The sequence below is a fragment of the Olea europaea genome, unplaced genomic scaffold (assembly GCF_002742605.1).
Source record: "Olea europaea var. sylvestris unplaced genomic scaffold, O_europaea_v1 scaffold2007, whole genome shotgun sequence".
Classification (NCBI taxonomy): Eukaryota; Viridiplantae; Streptophyta; class Magnoliopsida; order Lamiales; family Oleaceae; genus Olea; species Olea europaea.
In genome coordinates, this window is record NW_019237952.1 from 108,948 (window position 1) to 127,446 (window position 18,499).

Genomic DNA, 18,499 nt, shown 5'->3' on the forward strand with positions numbered 1-18,499 from the left:
CGTGGCTCTGAACGACTTTAGGCTCCCGCACGATATTATAAGATTGACTAGTGACTTCAAGGATAGGCAATGACTATACAAAGCAACAAAATGGAGAGAGGCTACTTTCTAGTCCAACTGCTAACTTACCTACCACTCTGTATGAAAATATGTGACCAAAAATGGAACCATCTGTCAAATACAACATTGTCATTAGACGGCAAATGCCACTCCACAATACTTACCTGTACTTTGTAAAGTCGTGGCTCTGAACGACTTTAGGCTCCCGCACGATATTATAAGATTGACTAGTGACTTCAAGGATAGGCAATGACTAGGCAATGACTCCACTCATGCACAACATCGTGATACTAAGAGATGGACAAGTAAGTTCATATATAGGCAAGTGAACTTCGGTCAAATTCAGGTTGTGGGCGGCCTCTTGTAGGAGTAGGCGGTCTTTGGATGTTAAGCTCCTAAAGTAACCAAATCAAACAATAATAATTTGTAAGCATCTAGCCAATTAGGTTTCACTACTAGAGAATCGGATCGAACAGGTAAACACAAGAAAGCTTTACGAACAAGACAAATCAGCAAGATCACCTGCATCCACGTCTCCTCAGTCACACGTTCAGGAGATGTCTCTGGAGACTGGAGAGGCGGTGGCAAGGGATGAATTAATTTTGGAACAATGACCAATCCTCTGCCAACTACCAATATTGCACCAGCATTATTTGCAGTCCCTGGATGCAATTTTTAATCAGAATGCAAATCCAGCTCTATAAGAAAGTGAAAGTGAAGATTTCTCAACATTTACCACAATAATTGGTTGCCCAAAAAAGGGTGATCAGCTGTCCCTGGGCAAACCGTTCAAATCCATCCATAACGCATTTGTGCGCTCTTATGATGAGTTGCAATTTGTTCTTCTTACAGAAATCCGTAACCCGATCAGGCTGCAATAATAATAGATTGAACAGAAATTAAACGCCAATATATGCAGGTAAAGTTATATCTGTGACAAGCTTAAAAAATGGATCTAAGTCAACCAGATTTCTGTGTGTCAATGCATACCCCAAATGTCACAAGACCAGGTCCTCTAGCATTTGGTCTCAAACCTTCTACACTATCATTTTCGGTGGGATCAGACCTGCACAAAAACATAGAATGTAAGGCTTTGGATATATGCAAAAACATAGAATATAATGCTAAGCATACCATAGCAAATCCATTAGTACTATTGACCCAGCGTCCATCTTTATGGGCCTCTCCAGTTTCTCTATCTGTTCTACTGAATTTATTGACCTCCCAATGCCACCATGCATACAAATGATTTTCTTCTCAATCAGTGCAGCAAGTGGAAGATGGTTAAATAATTGATTGAAACGTGTCCAGGCCCATATCCCATCACTCTCTCCCCACACAGTACATCAATCATCACTCATCAAAAAGAAGTCTATAAAGGAAAATAATTTGCACATATGCATACCATTCTCTCTATACATTCAATGCGAAAGCCGAAAAGGGCATTGATGTCGGCAGCTTCATGATTCCCGCGTATTAAGTGAACATTCTCCGGGTACTCAATCTGAGATAAATTAAGGAAATTAAAGATCATAAAATAACACAAATTCAAAAAACAAGCAATAAATTAGTTAAGTCAGCCGCTCGCCTTTAGAGCCAGGAGTAGAGTGATGGTCTCAAGCTGTGCTGTCCTCGGTCAACATAGTCTCCCAGAAACAGATAGTCAATGTAACTGAAATAACAGAAAAAAGTCCTTTGAATGACTCAACAAGAAAATTTAAAAATTTTCATTCACACGAGGAGGTAGCCCGTCGGTTGGTAAAAGCTTTCAAAATCAAACGAAATAGCAATAGAAATCAAGTTAATAATAGCATTTAGCAAGAGATATGACCACCAACTGGAGAAAATTTATACTTGGAAAACTGAAAATAGGAGGAAACTATATTACTTAAACTTCGAAGACAATTCAAAAGGCCCAAGCTGTGCTGTCCTCGGTCAACATAGTCTCCCAGAAACAGATAGTCAATGTAACTGAAATAACAGAAAAAAGTCCTTTGAATGACTCAACAAGAAAATTTAAAAATTTTCATTCACACGAGGAGGTAGCCCGTCGGTTGGTAAAAGCTTTCAAAATCAAACGAAATAGCAATAGAAATCAAGTTAATAATAGCATTTAGCAAGAGATATGACCACCAACTGGAGAAAATTTATACTTGGAAAACTGAAAATAGGAGGAAACTATATTACTTAAACTTCGAAGACAATTCAAAAGGCCCTTTGGAGTGTGTTAATCTCAAGCCCTGTGGAGTCTTCTCTATTCATAATCTATTACTACAAACTTACGTTACATCGCCTGCAGTGGAAGGAAACCCATATTCATCAAACAGCCGCATGAGATCGCCAAACTGTCCATGTAGATCACCAAACACTTTGACAGGAGCTTTCAGTTGAAGAACCGTTGGCTCCTGCATAAAGATCTGCTCAGCAGCATAACAAAGTTCACCAACTTCATAGGAGTCCAGAAAGAATTTTCTGTTCGAAGGTGGTTTCCAATTTCGAGGCCTAAGCAAAGTAGAAATGATCTGCAGCTTTACATGGCAAATGAGAATTAGGATCAATTCTTTGTTATATGTATATTTTTTATTTTATTCCTTTTTTATATTGAGTAGGTGGAAAGAAAAGAAGCGAAACTCAGTAAAACTTGCCTTTTTATGCAAGCCTTGAGGAGACTTCTGCCTTGTAAATTTTTTGGTTGGATGTGACAAATCATTGTGCAATGGAATCATTCGTCTACTTTCATTTTCAAATTGATCCAGTGATAACTGCCTAACCATACCCCCCAAGTTCCCCACAGCTTCTTTTGCAACTACAACCTGTAGCATAGATGGTAGTAAGCTTACATGGCTCAAAATACAAGGTATCAAATACATAAACCACAACATAGTGAACATACATACCGCTCTTGGGTGAAGGCGCACATCAGCTTCACTGTCGCCGCCCTCCGAAGTTGTTTCTGCTGCTTGTGAAGTGTCGTCTGATAGAGATGTTTCTTCAGGAGTGGCTGATGCTGCCTTAGCTGCTTGCCAGACAGCATTAGCAGCCTCAGCTTCAGCAGCAGATGCCTCAGCCAGTTTCTCCATTGAATTTTTGTTCATGCTGTATGACGAAAGAACACTTCTTTATAGTTATTGATTAACTTCCTTAAAACCACACGATGAACTTCAAAGGCAGGCCATGAAATCAAACCTCAAACCACCAGATGATGGTATTTCAGATCTTCCATTGTGAGTTGTTGTGGGAGAATACGAAGTTAAACTTGCATTTGATGTCAGATTAGTAGTTGTCAAAGCCCTGTCAGACGGTGTTACTAGAGAATTGGCATCGGATTGAAATGGAGAATTTTCTGCAACCAGAAGATCATTGAACAAAGTATCTGCAACAGAAAAAGGGAATTAGAAAAATTAAAAAGTACAAGAATTGGTAAATAAATATAGAAAGTAGGAAATAATAGATGCAAAGAATTTATTATGAACTTTTTAAACCTATTACACATTAACCATATCATACAACCATCTTTTCAATCAATAATGATTATATTGCAGTCATGTTGACAAATGAAAGATGTTACTTTCAGCAGTAAGTGAATGGACGCTTCTTTCCTTTGCATGAATACATTTCTTATAAATTAACGTGAAATCTTTTATTTCTATAAGCTTGAAAGCATTGGATTCGTAAGTGAATGCGTGGTGTAGTGGAAAGATTACACAAAGCTGTAACAGTAAGTTTGCTCACAAAAACAGATCATATCAAAAAATACTTGCTGCATCATGGTCATGCACATCTAGATTCAGATGGTGTGTCCCGATGAAGTTAAAGGGGGTCGAAAGATGACAGGATGCCTCAGCTAATTGAAATCTTTACCTCCTTTCAGACCACCATAAACATATATCCGGACACCAACAGATGCAGCTGCATGGCGACATCGACGCATAAGCTCCAAAGAAGGATCATGCCCAGCCTGTCCTTTGTTGCTACGTGAGGTCACCATCCCATTTCTGTCTATCCAAACCCCAGCGGCAGTATCCAGTACTTCAAACAGAAATAAAGATCAGAAATTAATGTAGATACTATCCATATGAATATATAGAATAACAATTCCAAATAACAAACAGGAAAGGAATCTAAAAAATTAGCTGCAATTGCAGCTTCACCTTCTACTGCTCGTCCACCCCTAAGAGCTCCCCCAGTAACGTGCAATCTAGCACCAACAAAAACCTGATAAAAGAAATTTATTGAATTATTGAAGAATAAGGTGCGAAGAGTAAAGGGTGTATGACATCAAATGTAATATTTTTTTTTTAAAACTTTAGACCTGTTATCAGGAAGAAAAAAAAAAGGATAAACAAGACCAAAATTTTTTCAGAATGTGGTTTTCGAATGGTAAGAACCACTCTTAGCGGACAATGATGAGGCCTGAACCAACCAAACTCCAGTTTCACAAGTGACTCCAAATTGAACTGCAAGTGTTTGAATGCTAAATCGTGCAAACCAAAACAGAGTTGTAATGAAATGGACTGAATAAGGTTCTTAAAAGTTGAGCTGAAAGGAATTGAGAGAGAGAGGGTGTGTGAATCCAGAATGGCATCCTTCCTCTACAGCAAGTGTTGTAGATGCCCCACGAAAAATTTGATAATGCATCAACCTTTTTTGAACTTATTTCTTTTCTTTTTCCACAAATCTACTTTAGTTTCACTTAAATCAATTGCCAAAAGAATCCAGTTTGAACACAGCTTACTTATCACAAGTCAGAAGAATGAATTCCAATTGAGATTAAATTAGAAACACTTATAATCATAAGAATGGATAAGATAATTGAAATTTCAGAGTGAAGGCAGCTGGCAGCTCCAGCAATTAGTCATTTAATAGAACACTTACCGCGGCATGTTGATACCTCGGGGAAGGGGACACGCCTGGTGCAGGAGTCCACTCCCACTGGCCATTCCTATGCATAAGCAGGCCATAAGCATCTGCTAGTGGCTGTGCAGACACACATTCAACAACTGGCTCAGTAGAATACACTTCGTCAAGTATGCCTCAATATTAAACCTTCAACTCGCTACCACGAAGACAAGAGCATGTGCTCTATTCATTCTAATGAGGAAATAAAATGGCTCATCATTATACCATTGCTTCAAGAAATAAGTATTATCATCGCTTGACATTGACCTGAGCTACATAAATGCCTAACCAATATTGCTACCTTCATATCAATTAACTCGACTTCTTTTGCATCTACCATGCAACATGGTCAGCAACTTATAATCTCATCCCAATGAAAGTCCGTAGAGACAACAAAACAAGCACCGTCTCAATGTAAAGAATGTTAACTGACTTTTTGCAATTCCCTTCCTTTTCTAAAATCTATTACCTTGGGATTTGGTTACAAGAAATGGATCCTATGACTATTTTAAGTATGAGGAAAATCAAATCAACATTACCGTGCTGGAAGTGTCTCTTCCACCACAAAGCAGAAACATACCATCAGACCTAGCACTGGCTGTCGCGTACCTACATATGGACAAAGAATGTTAACTGACTTTTTGCAATTCCCTTCCTTTTCTAAAATCTATTACCTTGGGATTTGGTTACAAGAAATGGATCCTATGACTATTTTAAGTATGAGGAAAATCAAATCAACCATACCGTGCTGGAAGTGTCTCTTCCACCACAAAGCAGAAACATACCATCAGACCTAGCACTGGCTGTCGCGTACCTACATATGGAACATAAATTTTCTAAACATGTGTTTCTTAAAGAATGCAGTTAATTATATTTCAGGAACAAGAGAATGATTTAGTGTATTGATTAACAACTCCAACACACTGAACTTCACTTGGGATAGTTTCTCCAGGAGCATACTGGTGCAATTGAACAGCAACCTACAATTTCTCAGAATATACATTATGTGGGACTTAACTTTATCTGTGATCATCTTCTTGTACCTATTAGAAGAAAAGTGGGAAATAGAGGAGGATATCCCAAGAAAAATAGAATTATTTTAGGAGCAGAGTTTGGACTTTGGGTGCTTAGTTCCACATTCAAAAGCAGTGATCTATGAGATGAAAAAACCAGAAGATGGAGCAAAGAAAATCATGGGTTGATTTTCAGGGAAGAAATAGAAAATCACAGTGCAGAAACTATTTCCATGGCATGTCAACGACCTTGCTTCACATGTACAAGACTCCAATTTTTTGTAGTGACAAGTTAAAAGTCTGAACAGATTAATGGTGGGGACCTTCCTCAAGAAACAGTTATAATATTGTCTTGAGATCTTCTAAGAGCATGTTTAGATAAGCCTAAGAAATGAGTAAAGTTAATTAAAAGTACTTTAAGCTTGGCGAAGCATGTTTGGATGTTTATAAGTTATTTTAAGTAACTTCTTCTCCCAAACTGATCTGGCTGTTTTTCAAAAGTAACTTTTTCTAAAACAGTCCAGCATAATATGTTAATTTTTACAAGTGTTTAATTACTTTTTGGGAAAAAAAATTAGAATAGGTAAGTTTACTTTCTAGGATTAACCAAACATGCTCTAAAAATTGGTTAATTAAGTTTCATGCAGCAATAGAAAATAAATGAGCAGTAGAGCAGCGGAGTTCAACGATAGTGTGAAAGGAAGCACACTACTAACCAGAATGTTATGGCAGAAAAGTTGTTCAAAAGCGAAGCACTGCTAATTCAAATTCAGATATGCAATGCAACTTACATCCTTGCAGAAGGTTTATCACCTTCCGGATTAAGCCTCTGCCACATATATGGTTTTTGAGCAGTATTCAAAGCCCAGGCATCTGATAACACTCTTTTACCTGTAGCAATCAACATAAACCGTTATCTGGTGTCAACTAGAAGCCAACAGTTCTACATACATAATACATGTAAAGCGGTGAATGAAATAGCCAGCAGAAAGAAAGAAAAATCTATCTTAGCTCAAGCCTACTCTGAAAATTACACACGCATGAAACAATGGAAAAGATCCAATAATTATTAATATTTATTTAAGCATGAATTGAGATTTCTTTTTCTTTTTTTTCAAAGCCTAATTTCATTCCTGAAAACAACTCTTGTGGCAAGCTTTATCAACTAAGCCTCAATTTCATGATTTTAAACAGCAAAACTTTATTGCATGTGACAACTCCTGCCATCAAGGCAATTTCAAAGCCAATTATTAGAGGATCGTGAGTAGAAAGGGTGGACACAAGACCAATTGTCTCTTCATTTGCAGAAGGAACTCTTTCAGGACCTTGAGTGCAACCAGTTTCACTTAGCTCCTGAATATTCAGAAAATAAAAAGAAAAGGAGAAAAAAAGATTGAAAAAGTTATGATTTCGATTGATAAAATGACATGATTTCCTTAATCTAAATTATATAATGAAAAATCACATTGAAGGGTGACTGAAAATCAAAGATTGACCTCACCATCATTGCCGCTGACTGTAACAAGGTATCTTTGCGCAACCAAGTCCATGACGTGGCCATATCTAGGTCCCGGCCCCAGTCCTTGAACTACAACTCTGAGCTCCAAAAAGTGCAACGGCCAAGTCAAAGATCAAGAAAATCAATTGTACCATTCTCGGAAAGAAATATAGAATTTGCAACTATATTCTAGAAGCTTACCGATGCCACTTGAATTTGTCATTGGTCATGTCAAGCACATACAAGTCATCAGTAGAATGCCCTGCGGGACCTATACCACCCTAGCAAAGCAGAAACTATTGTGTTCCAATCCATTTCAAAAAACTAATCTTAAACCAAAAAATAAAAAGCATCAATTTTTGCTTAAATTTACAGTTTTTTGCACACCAATCACCTGAAAAACAACAATGGTGCCGACGGCAGCAGCAGCATGTGCAGCCCTAGGTGAAGGTGGGTCGCCGGCTGGTTGGAGTCTAAATAATGTGAAAGAAAAAAGAAAAAGACAAAAAGATACTATCAGCATTTACTTTGAAGTGGATTATTCTAAATTCCCACAAAATAAATTGGAAAAAATACACGTAAAAATTGAAGGAGCTAAAATCGAACATACCGGATCCATTTTCGGGTGAGAACATCATAGGAATGAACTGAATTAGTAACTCCAGCTAACCCTGAAAATCAAATTTAAAACAAAAAAGTTAACTTCCAACACAACTCGCAAAATAAAAAGGAAGAGAATTCGATAGGAACAGTACGGATGCCGGGGGCACCATCGTTTCCTCCCTCAATGGCGGTGGTGCCGCCAAAGAGAATGAGGCGGGGGCCATGGGTCTTGGTGGCGGCAACGGCAGTGAGAGTGTGACCGCAGCGGGGCCCTGGCGCGTCCTCATCGCCGTCCCAATAGGCCTCTAACGGACGATAGGTTGGAGCCGGATACAGCCACGGCTTCGAACCCATCCAAAACCTCCCACAAATTACCCAAAAAAATAAATAAATAATTCTATAATAATAAACCAGAAATTGGTCCCAAGCTCAAATGACTATATCTAAACAAAAGAAAAAAACCCAATTTATACAACAATCGCAATAGTAATCAACCAAAAATGGCTCCAAAGCCCAAATGACTGTACATATAGCCAAGAAAAAACCAAAAAAAAAAATAAAAAAGAACCTCGAAAGTGATGCAGCAATAACAGGGTATCCAGAGCCAGCCACTGGAATGTGGTGACAGATATATTTTTGAAAAAATAAATTAGGAAATGGATTATTTTTCAGGGCTTGTACATTAATTACGTTAGAAGCTGTGGAAGGGTGAAAGAATTTTTTTCGGTAGAAGTGAAAGTTAAGGAGCACTGACAAGAAACAAAGATTTAGCAAATTAGGAAAATTCTCTTATTTCACCTAAGCACCGTCTCATAGGCCAAAATTTTCTATCAAAAGTGAAAAATCAACTCCAATTTTAAATTTTAAGGGTATTTGATATCATTTTTTTCCATGAAATTACATTTTCTAACTTTTATTGGGAATTGAAGTTTTCTTTGTTTAACACCTTTTTTTTTCTTTTTTTTTTCTTTTGTTTGCAGTAGGAACAAATTCTAAGATTTACTGTACAAAAATATTTTCCTTTAATTGACAATTTTTATGTAAAATAAAGCCAAACGAACATCCAAAAATAGATGAGTTTCTTGTTATTATTATTTTTTTGGCAATGGAAACAAATTTCATTCCCAATACCAGTAAATTATATCCCTTTAATTGACAATTTTCATGTAAAACAAAGACAAACGGATACCAAAAAACACTTCAATTAAAATATTTTTCATGTAAAAAATTATACCAATCAAACACAATAATTTACAATTCCCAGAAAAATAATTTTTCATCAATTCAATTCCCTGAAATTCGTTTTCTTTCCACCCAAATTCCACCTTTGCAATCAAACGGACCCTAAGAGAAAAAAATGAATAGGAAGCAAAATAGATAAGTAGGCAAACATGCTTCATTATTTGATACTTTTCATCTCTCTTTACTTATAAGTAAAATATATAAGTAGCCAAACATGCTTTATTATTATTTTGAGATTTTTTTTTCGGACTACTAATCTAGAATAGGAAGCATTTTCTTCGGTCAAATTATTTGAATGTATAGGTTCGATAAAGTACTTGGATGTTCCGAAATCAAGTTGTATAACTTAGTTTGCAAGAAAGTAGAAATGAGACTAATATCATTCAAAGGAATTTTAGTTGAATGAAAAGGAAGAGTTAATTGAATAACAACTTCTAAATTATTTTTTATTCGATCACTTTGACCAATTCTCTCTTTTCTTCAATTTGCCATGGCTATGTTGCTCCAAAACCGAGCTTGCAACAAGAGGGTGCCTCAAAACGAAGCTGATCATATAAATCAAAGTGTTAAAAGCATAGGAAAATATACTAGTATTACAAAAAGAAATCTTCCACTCCAAGTATTATTTCGAGGCGTTCCAGAATCGAACTTTCCAATTATGGGCCTAGCAAAACATAAATTGGGATAGGATATCTACAGAGGAGGGTAGAAGAATTAAACCTATTATGAGACGTACAATACATTGCAAACATAGTTATCAAAAATCGAACTGGCAAGGAACTAGTAAACCGGACACTAATACGATCTAATAGACAGTATTTGGTCCATTTACAATGAAACAGGACGAGAACTACCCAAATCGGTTCATATATGTCGTAAACTATGAAAGTTTAGTTGAATTGAAGACCAGTTCAATGTTCGATTTTTATTAAATTGGTACATAACAAAATTTAATATCAAAATTGCTTAAAGTGAGACTCAAAATCCAATGAGACTAAATGACATTACTCATAATTCATTCGTCAATAAGGTATCCCTGTATTTGTGATTCAATTTATGACCAAGGTAAGAAGGCAAAAACGATGGATATCCTTTGGGCTTGTGGTTATTCTTAAGACCCAATTAAGAAGAAAATGATGATGAATTGTGTTGACTTAAAAGAAAAATGTTGAATAAGTTTATGTTTTGATTCTTATGATTATGAATTTTAGGAAAACTAATTGACGTATGATGAAGCGAATAATCGAACAAGCACAATCCCAAACAGTACCTATTCACAACTAACTTTGTGAATCATGATCTAAGAGTTGAAGAATAATTCTTCAATTGTATTTTAGTAAATTAAAGGAAAAAATCTTTAATCTTTTACATTTGCTTCCATATAAAACGCCAAAAACGAATAAACCGATCAAATAATGGGATGAGAAAAATGATGAATAAAATTGGGACGATGAATACATTACAATATTGTAATTATATAATATGCTGTAATAAATTTTATGATGAAAATATTATTGAACTCCGTCATTTGTACACTAAATTTTTACATTTTGGTTGACATTTACATTATTGTCAAATGTCAATTAGATAAAAATCTATTTAAAATTTAGAGCCTGTTTAAGAGGAATTTTTTCCTCCAAAAAATTGATTTTTGACCGTTATTTCACTATTATAGTCATTATATTTGACTTCTTCTCTCACAGGTGAACCTCATTTTTTTTCTAACAGTCAAAAAATCAATTTTCAAAATTACCTCCAAACAGACTCTTAAATTGTCCAATTAATCAGTGCCACATGGCAAAACATAACAAGGTTTAATATAATTACTTTAAAATGTTTTACACATAAATTTAAAACTTTCCCCCATCTTTTTAACCACATATTCTTTCAAAAATTACTATCCAACATCTTTTTTCTTAGCCCTCATTTGGCCCCCATTTTCTCGAAACGAAAATAGATAAAATAACATTTATTTTAAAAAATGAGTGATTAAAAAAAATGAAATGTTTTCAATTTAAATATAATATCATTTTATGAAAAATTGTGATTGAAAATAAAAAAGAGAAATAAAATTTAATGAGGCCAAATGGAAGATCAATAACAGCCGTCGACCAAGGGCTATATACACAGAAAAACATTTTACGAACACCTTACCTAACATGCTTATACAGTCAGGTTTGAGCTTCCAACTTATTTACAAACACCTTATCGATCTAAGTTAAAATAATGCCAAAATATAAACAGTTCAGTTTCAATCAATTTTCAACAATCTAAATCGACCCATTTCTAAATGGTGTTTGGTTTGGTTTAAATTGAAACATTGACAAGTTCACTAAAATAAAAACCATTGGTTTCAATTTGATTTCACAATTTGGCAATTTTTTGCACACCTATAAGCTAAACCTCAGCAAGTCACGACAATCACCATTGAATCTGAATGCCGATAGTGCAAATGTAAAATAAATACTAAGAAAATTCCCATCTTTAACTCAGAATTTGTATACTCTGCCTCAGAACTACTATTCTTTGTTGGGCACAAATCAGGTCAGCAAATAGCAATGACAGCGCTTACTAATCAGCACTACCAAGTAAAGAACATCATCGAGCAGCACACTAAACCATGAAGTTCACAAAGAAACTGTTCTGAATAGAAATTGCCAAAAAAATTTATAACAAAGATTTCTTGGACTCGGATATAGCAAAAACATTAACCAGTGCCTCCAAACTCAACCCAAGTCAAGAAAAACCAAACAGTAACAATTAGTGGTTCTTGTTCCACAAAAACCACACGCAAGTGAGGTCAAGCCAACTGAACCCACCTTCACCACAGCATACTGGCATCTTCAACATTTGAAAACAGAGCACATAATGATATTAGGATCCAATTGAATTCAAAAGATTAGTTCTTTATAAATTATAGGCCAAATGATAATCAGAGTCAATCCACATATTGCAGACAAGGCAATTGCCCAAATAGAAAAACACAGAACAACTACTTCTTAAGTTGCATAATGTAAGAATAACTGATTAATGACGTTTAAGTAATAGACTCTTATAATTAATGAATATGTTCTGTGTATTATAGCAAAATAAGATAAGTTTTTAATCAACCAAACATCTGAACATCAAAACTGCCAAAAATAATACATAAAAACTCTAGAACTCTTGGGAAGCAGACCCAATCTCTTTGTCTTTTCCTCCAGCTTTCTTCGGCAACAAATTCTGATGTATATTAGGCAAAACCCCACCATTTGCAATTGTAACATTTCCGAGAAGCTTGCTCAATTCTTCATCATTCCTTACGGCCAGTTGTATATGCCTAGGCACAATCCTGTTCTTCTTGTTGTCCCTGGCAGCATTTCCCGCAAGCTCCAAAACCTGAATCATCAGGACCAATGAATAAAATACCAAACTGAAAAAAAATGGACAAATTGATAACAACCAAAAACCCTAACCCACCTCAGCAGCAAGGTATTCAAGGACGGCGGAGAGGTAGACGGGGGCACCAGCGCCAACACGTTCGGCGTACTTTCCGGCCTTGAGGAATCGAGCGATTCTGCCAACGGGGAATTGGAGGCCAGCCTTACTAGATCGGGATACGGATTTCGAGGCCTTTGGCTTCCCTCTGCCGCCCTTGGTGGAGGCTCCGCCTGTTGAACTCATTTTAAGATTTGTGTTTTACTGCAAACCCTAGAAAGTAAATGAAATTGGAATCGAAATTCGTGAGAAAACGCTGAGATTTTACGAAGATGGATTGGTGTGCACAGGGTTTATATAGGAATTTGCTGAGTGGTGTGTTAGAAATTGATTGGTGAATGGTGGAGTGGCGCGGATCGATGACGTGGCTTGAAAATTGAAAACGACGGCTTTAGAATTTGAATTGTACTTTGAAATTAAAATTCGCGCGTGAAATGCAGCGCCTAAAAACAAGTCACTAAGCGAGGAAATACACAAAAATGACCCTTACACTGTAGCAAAAATTGACATTGGCCTTTGACCAATTAAATAAATTAAAAAAAAAACAAATTAAGTTAAAAAGAAAACTTCACAGTATTTTCCCATTTTACCCTTCAAACTGTTTGATAATTCTCTCACCGACCGAACCGACCGACCAGTGGAGAAATCCGACGGACCGACCACCGGAGTTACACCAACGTCGCAATGAACGATCATCATCTACAGTGGAAGTAAAAGAACCGGTTAGTTTTCTGATCAAAACTCCAGTTCGAATGCTTTTTTTCATAGTTAGCATCCTTAGTAATTTTGGTTGAAATTAGATCCATGGGCATGAGTAGCTAGATTGTGGGCATGTTGGAATGTGAAAAATGTGATTTTTTGCCATTTTTTTGGAGCTCAGTGGCCGGGAATGGCGGTTTCCGGCCGTTTCCCGGCCACCGGGCCTGAACAGCCAAAAACCAACTGTAACAGTCGGGTTACCGACTGTTACACTGTCTGGGCCGACACAGTCGGGTATCTGGGCCGGATCACCGGCCCAGATAATATTTAAATTTTAATTTTTTTTATAATTTTTGTAATTAATTAAATTTTTTATTTGATTAAATAGTAATTATATTATTTAATTTTTTTTATCATTGTCAATATAATATAATAATTGAAATATTGTAAAATTAACAATGTTGATTATTTTTTTTATGAAATTATCTTTAATTTATTTTTTCAAATTTTTTTTATGAAATTATCTTTAATTTTTTATTTCAAATTTATTTAATTTTTATATTTATCTTTTATATAATTTAATAATTGAAATATTGTAAAATTAACAATGTTGATTCAATTTTTTTTATGAAATTATCTTTAATTTATTTTTTTAAATTTATTTAAATAATATAATAGTCTTTACATTTTAAAAAAAGGTAAAGTAATTATTTATTTAATTTTTATATTTGTCTTTTATATAATTTAATAATTCCTAATTTCATTCCTGAAAACAACTCTTGTGGCAAGCTTTATCAACTAAGCCTCAATTTCATGATTTTAAACAGCAAAACTTTATTGCATGTGACAACTCCTGCCATCAAGGCAATTTCAAAGCCAATTATTAGAGGATCGTGAGTAGAAAGGGTGGACACAAGACCAATTGTCTCTTCATTTGCAGAAGGAACTCTTTCAGGACCTTGAGTGCAACCAGTTTCACTTAGCTCCTGAATATTCAGAAAATAAAAAGAAAAGGAGAAAAAAAGATTGAAAAAGTTATGATTTCGATTGATAAAATGACATGATTTCCTTAATCTAAATTATATAATGAAAAATCACATTGAAGGGTGACTGAAAATCAAAGATTGACCTCACCATCATTGCCGCTGACTGTAACAAGGTATCTTTGCGCAACCAAGTCCATGACGTGGCCATATCTAGGTCCCGGCCCCAGTCCTTGAACTACAACTCTGAGCTCCAAAAAGTGCAACGGCCAAGTCAAAGATCAAGAAAATCAATTGTACCATTCTCGGAAAGAAATATAGAATTTGCAACTATATTCTAGAAGCTTACCGATGCCACTTGAATTTGTCATTGGTCATGTCAAGCACATACAAGTCATCAGTAGAATGCCCTGCGGGACCTATACCACCCTAGCAAAGCAGAAACTATTGTGTTCCAATCCATTTCAAAAAACTAATCTTAAACCAAAAAATAAAAAGCATCAATTTTTGCTTAAATTTACAGTTTTTTGCACACCAATCACCTGAAAAACAACAATGGTGCCGACGGCAGCAGCAGCATGTGCAGCCCTAGGCGAAGGTGGGTCGCCGGCTGGTTGGAGTCTAAATAATGTGAAAGAAAAAAGAAAAAGACAAAAAGATACTATCAGCATTTACTTTGAAGTGGATTATTCTAAATTCCCACAAAATAAATTGGAAAAAATACACGTAAAAATTGAAGGAGCTAAAATCGAACATACCGGATCCATTTTCGGGTGAGAACATCATAGGAATGAACTGAATTAGTAACTCCAGCTAACCCTGAAAATCAAATTTAAAACAAAAAAGTTAACTTCCAACACAACTCGCAAAATAAAAAGGAAGAGAATTCGATAGGAACAGTACGGATGCCGGGGGCACCATCGTTTCCTCCCTCAATGGCGGTGGTGCCGCCAAAGAGAATGAGGCGGGGGCCATGGGTCTTGGTGGCGGCAACGGCAGTGAGAGTGTGACCGCAGCGGGGCCGTGGCGCGTCCTCATCGCCGTCCCAATAGGCCTCTAACGGACGATAGGTCGGAGCCGGATACAGCCACGGCTTCGAACCCATCCAAAACCTCCCACAAATTACCCAAAAAAATAAATAAATAATTCTATAATAATAAACCAGAAATTGGTCCCAAGCTCAAATGACTATATCTAAACAAAAGAAAAAAAACCCAATTTATACAACAATCGCAATAGTAATCAACCAAAAATGGCTCCAAAGCTCAAATGACTGTACATATAGCCAAGAAAAAACCAAAAAAAAAAAAAATAAAGAACCTCGAAAGTGATGCAGCAATAACAGGGTATCCAGAGCCAGCCACTGGAATGTGGTGACAGATATATTTTTGAAAAAAAAAATTAGGAAATGGATTATTTTTCAGGGCTTGTACATTAATTACGTTAGAAGCTGTGGAAGGGTGAAAGAATTTTTTTCGGTAGAAGTGAAAAGTTAAGGAGCACTGACAAGAAACAAAGATTTAGCAAATTAGGAAAATTCTCTTATTTCACCTAAGCACCGTCTGATAGGCCAAAATTTTCTATCAAAAGTGAAAAATCAACTCCAATTTTAAATTTTAAGGGTATTTGATATCATTTTTTTCTATGAAATTACATTTTCTAACTTTTATTGGGAATTGAAGTTTTCTTTGTTTAACACCTTTTTTTTTTCTTTTTTTTTCTTTTGTTTGCAGTAGGAACAAATTCTAAGATTTACTGTACAAAAATATTTTCCTTTAATTGACAATTTTTATGTAAAATAAAGCCAAACGAACATCCAAAAATAGATGAGTTTCTTATTATTATTATTTTTTTGGCAATGGAAACAAATTTCATTCCCAATACCAGTAAATTATATCCCTTTAATTGACAATTTTCATGTAAAACAAAGACAAACGGATACCAAAAAACACTTCAATTAAAATATTTTCCATGTAAAAAATTATACCAATCAAACACAATAATTTACAATTCCCAGAAAAATAATTTTTCATCAATTCAATTCCCTGAAATTCGTTTTCTTTCCACCCAAATTCCACCTTTGCAATCAAACTGACCCTAAGAGAAAAAATGAATAGGAAGCAAAATAGATAAGTAGGCAAACATGCTTCATTATTTGATACTTTTCATCTCTCTTTACTTATAAGTAAAATATATAAGTAGCCAAACATGCTTTATTATTATTTTGAGATTTTTTTTCGGACTACTAATCTAGAATAGGAAGCATTTTCTTCGGTCAAATTATTTGAATGTATAGGTTCGATAAAGTACTTGGATGTTCCGAAATCAAGTTGTATAACTTAGTTTGCAAGAAAGTAGAAATGAGACTAATATCATTCAAAGGAATTTTAGTTGAATGAAAAGAAAGAATTAATTGAATAACAACTTCTAAATTATTTTTTGTTCGATCACTTTGACCAATTCTCTCTTTTCTTCAATTTGCCATGGCTATGTTGCTCCAAAAACCGAGCTTGCAACAAGAGGGTGCCTCAAAACGAAGCTGATCATATAAATCAAAGTGTTAAAAGCATAGGAAAATATACTAGTATTACAAAAAAGAAATCTTCCACTCCAAGTATTATTTCGAGGCGTTCCGGAATCGAGCTTTCCAGTTATGGGCCTAGCAAAACATAAATTGGGATAGGATATCTACCGAGTAGGGTAGAAGAATTGAACCTATTATGAGACATAAAATACATTGCAGACGTAGTTATCAAAAATCGAACAGGCGAGGAACTAGTAAATCGGACAGGATCAGTATTTGGTCCATTTATAATGAAACAGGACGAGAACTACCCAAATCGGTTTATATATGTCCTAAACCATGAAAGTTTAGTTAAATTGAAGACCAGATCAATGTTCGATTTTTATTAAATTGGTATATAACAAAATTTAATATCAAAATTGCTTAAAGTGAGACTGAAACCCAATGAGACTAAATGACATTACACATAATTCATTCGTCAATAAGGTATCCCATTTATCTGTGATTCAGTTTATGACCAAGGTAAGAAGGCAAAAACGATGGATATCCTTTGGGCTTGTGGTTATTCTTAAGACCCAATTAAGAAGAAAATGATGATGAATTGTGTTAACTTAAAAGAAAAATGTTGAATAAGTTTATGTTTTGATTCTTATGATTATGAATTTTAGGAAAACTAATTGACGTATGATGAAGCGAATAATCGAACAAGCACAATGCCAAACAGTACCTATTCACAACTAACTTATGTGAATCATGATCTAAGAGTTGAAGAATAATTCTTCAATTGTATTTTAGTAAATTAAAGGAAAAAATCTTTAATCTTTTACATTTGCTTCCATATAAAACGCCAAAAATGAATAAACCGATCAAATAATGGGATGAGAAAAATGATGAATAAAATTGGGACGATGAATACATTACAATATTGTAATTATATAATATGCTGTAATAAATTTTATGATGAAAATATTATTGAACTCCGTCATTTGTACACTAAATTTTTACATTTTGGTTGACATTTACATTATTGTCAAATGTCAATTAGATAAAAATCTATTTAAAATTTAGAGCCTGTTTAAGAGGAATTTCTTTCTTCAAAAAATTGATTTTTGACCGTTATTTCACTATTATAGTCATCATATTTGACTTCTTCTCTCACAGGTGAATCTCATTTTTTTTCTAACAGTCAAAAAATCAATTTTCAAAATTACCCCCAAACAGACTCTTAAATTGTCCAATTAATCAGTGCCACATGGCAAAACATAACAAGGTTTAATATAATTACTTTAAAATGTTTTACACATAAATTTAAAACTTTCCCCCATCTTTTTAACTACATATTCTTTCAAAAATTACTATCCAACATCTTTTTTCTTAGCCCTCATTTGGCCCCCATTTTCTCGAAATGAAAATAGATGAAATAACATTTATTTTAAAAAATGAGTGATTAAAAAAAATGAAATGTTTTCAATTTAAATATAATATCATTTTATGAAAAATT

General features: G+C 34.9%; 3 protein-coding genes across 11 annotated transcripts; all 3 read right to left on the reverse strand.

Moving 5' to 3' along the window:
* Window positions 1–74: 74 nt before the first annotated feature.
* LOC111379595 (serine/threonine-protein phosphatase BSL1-like) lies at window positions 75–8,834 on the reverse strand. 6 transcript variants are annotated; one of them, XM_023003007.1, is made up of 22 exons: window positions 8,226–8,825; window positions 8,081–8,141; window positions 7,865–7,943; window positions 7,672–7,751; window positions 7,474–7,568; window positions 6,764–6,863; window positions 5,704–5,773; window positions 4,936–5,037; window positions 4,196–4,275; window positions 3,922–4,091; window positions 3,247–3,433; window positions 2,958–3,156; window positions 2,706–2,873; window positions 2,344–2,582; window positions 1,964–2,031; window positions 1,649–1,686; window positions 1,466–1,564; window positions 1,195–1,394; window positions 1,051–1,126; window positions 797–932; window positions 583–722; window positions 75–455 (listed from the first exon to the last, which is right to left on the reverse strand). In XM_023003007.1, the coding sequence occupies exons 1-22, from the start codon at window positions 8,425–8,427 to the stop codon at window positions 372–374; spliced, it is 2,673 nt and encodes an 890-aa protein (XP_022858775.1). In that variant the 5' UTR covers window positions 8,428–8,825; the 3' UTR covers window positions 75–371. The 6 variants fall into 6 exon arrangements, with proteins under 6 accessions (XP_022858775.1, XP_022858772.1, XP_022858770.1 ...); XM_023003002.1 differs by lacking the exons at window positions 75–455; window positions 583–722; window positions 797–932; ... (2 more) ...; window positions 1,466–1,564; window positions 1,649–1,686 and adding exons at window positions 5,889–6,002; window positions 7,259–7,325 and having other exon boundaries at window positions 1,752–2,031; window positions 2,344–2,588; window positions 7,469–7,568; window positions 8,226–8,434; window positions 8,642–8,833; XM_023003004.1 differs by lacking the exons at window positions 75–455; window positions 583–722; window positions 797–932; ... (2 more) ...; window positions 1,466–1,564; window positions 1,649–1,686 and adding exons at window positions 5,889–6,002; window positions 7,259–7,325 and having other exon boundaries at window positions 1,751–2,031; window positions 2,344–2,588; window positions 7,469–7,568; window positions 8,241–8,834.
* Window positions 8,835–12,342: 3,508 nt separating this feature from the next.
* LOC111379587 (histone H2AX-like) lies at window positions 12,343–13,058 on the reverse strand. The gene is made up of 2 exons (XM_023002988.1): window positions 12,775–13,058; window positions 12,343–12,693 (listed from the first exon to the last, which is right to left on the reverse strand). The coding sequence occupies exons 1-2, from the start codon at window positions 12,976–12,978 to the stop codon at window positions 12,472–12,474; spliced, it is 426 nt and encodes a 141-aa protein (XP_022858756.1). The 5' UTR covers window positions 12,979–13,058; the 3' UTR covers window positions 12,343–12,471.
* A 1,192-nt stretch (window positions 13,059–14,250) lies between these two features.
* LOC111379588 (serine/threonine-protein phosphatase BSL1-like) lies at window positions 14,251–16,019 on the reverse strand. 4 transcript variants are annotated; one of them, XM_023002990.1, is made up of 7 exons: window positions 15,795–16,008; window positions 15,378–15,586; window positions 15,233–15,293; window positions 15,017–15,095; window positions 14,824–14,903; window positions 14,621–14,720; window positions 14,251–14,477 (listed from the first exon to the last, which is right to left on the reverse strand). In XM_023002990.1, the coding sequence occupies exons 2-7, from the start codon at window positions 15,577–15,579 to the stop codon at window positions 14,286–14,288; spliced, it is 714 nt and encodes a 237-aa protein (XP_022858758.1). In that variant the 5' UTR covers window positions 15,580–15,586; window positions 15,795–16,008; the 3' UTR covers window positions 14,251–14,285. The 4 variants fall into 4 exon arrangements, with proteins under 4 accessions (XP_022858758.1, XP_022858759.1, XP_022858757.1 ...); XM_023002991.1 differs by having other exon boundaries at window positions 15,393–16,019; XM_023002989.1 differs by having other exon boundaries at window positions 15,378–16,008.
* Between the last annotated feature and the right edge of the window lie 2,480 nt (window positions 16,020–18,499).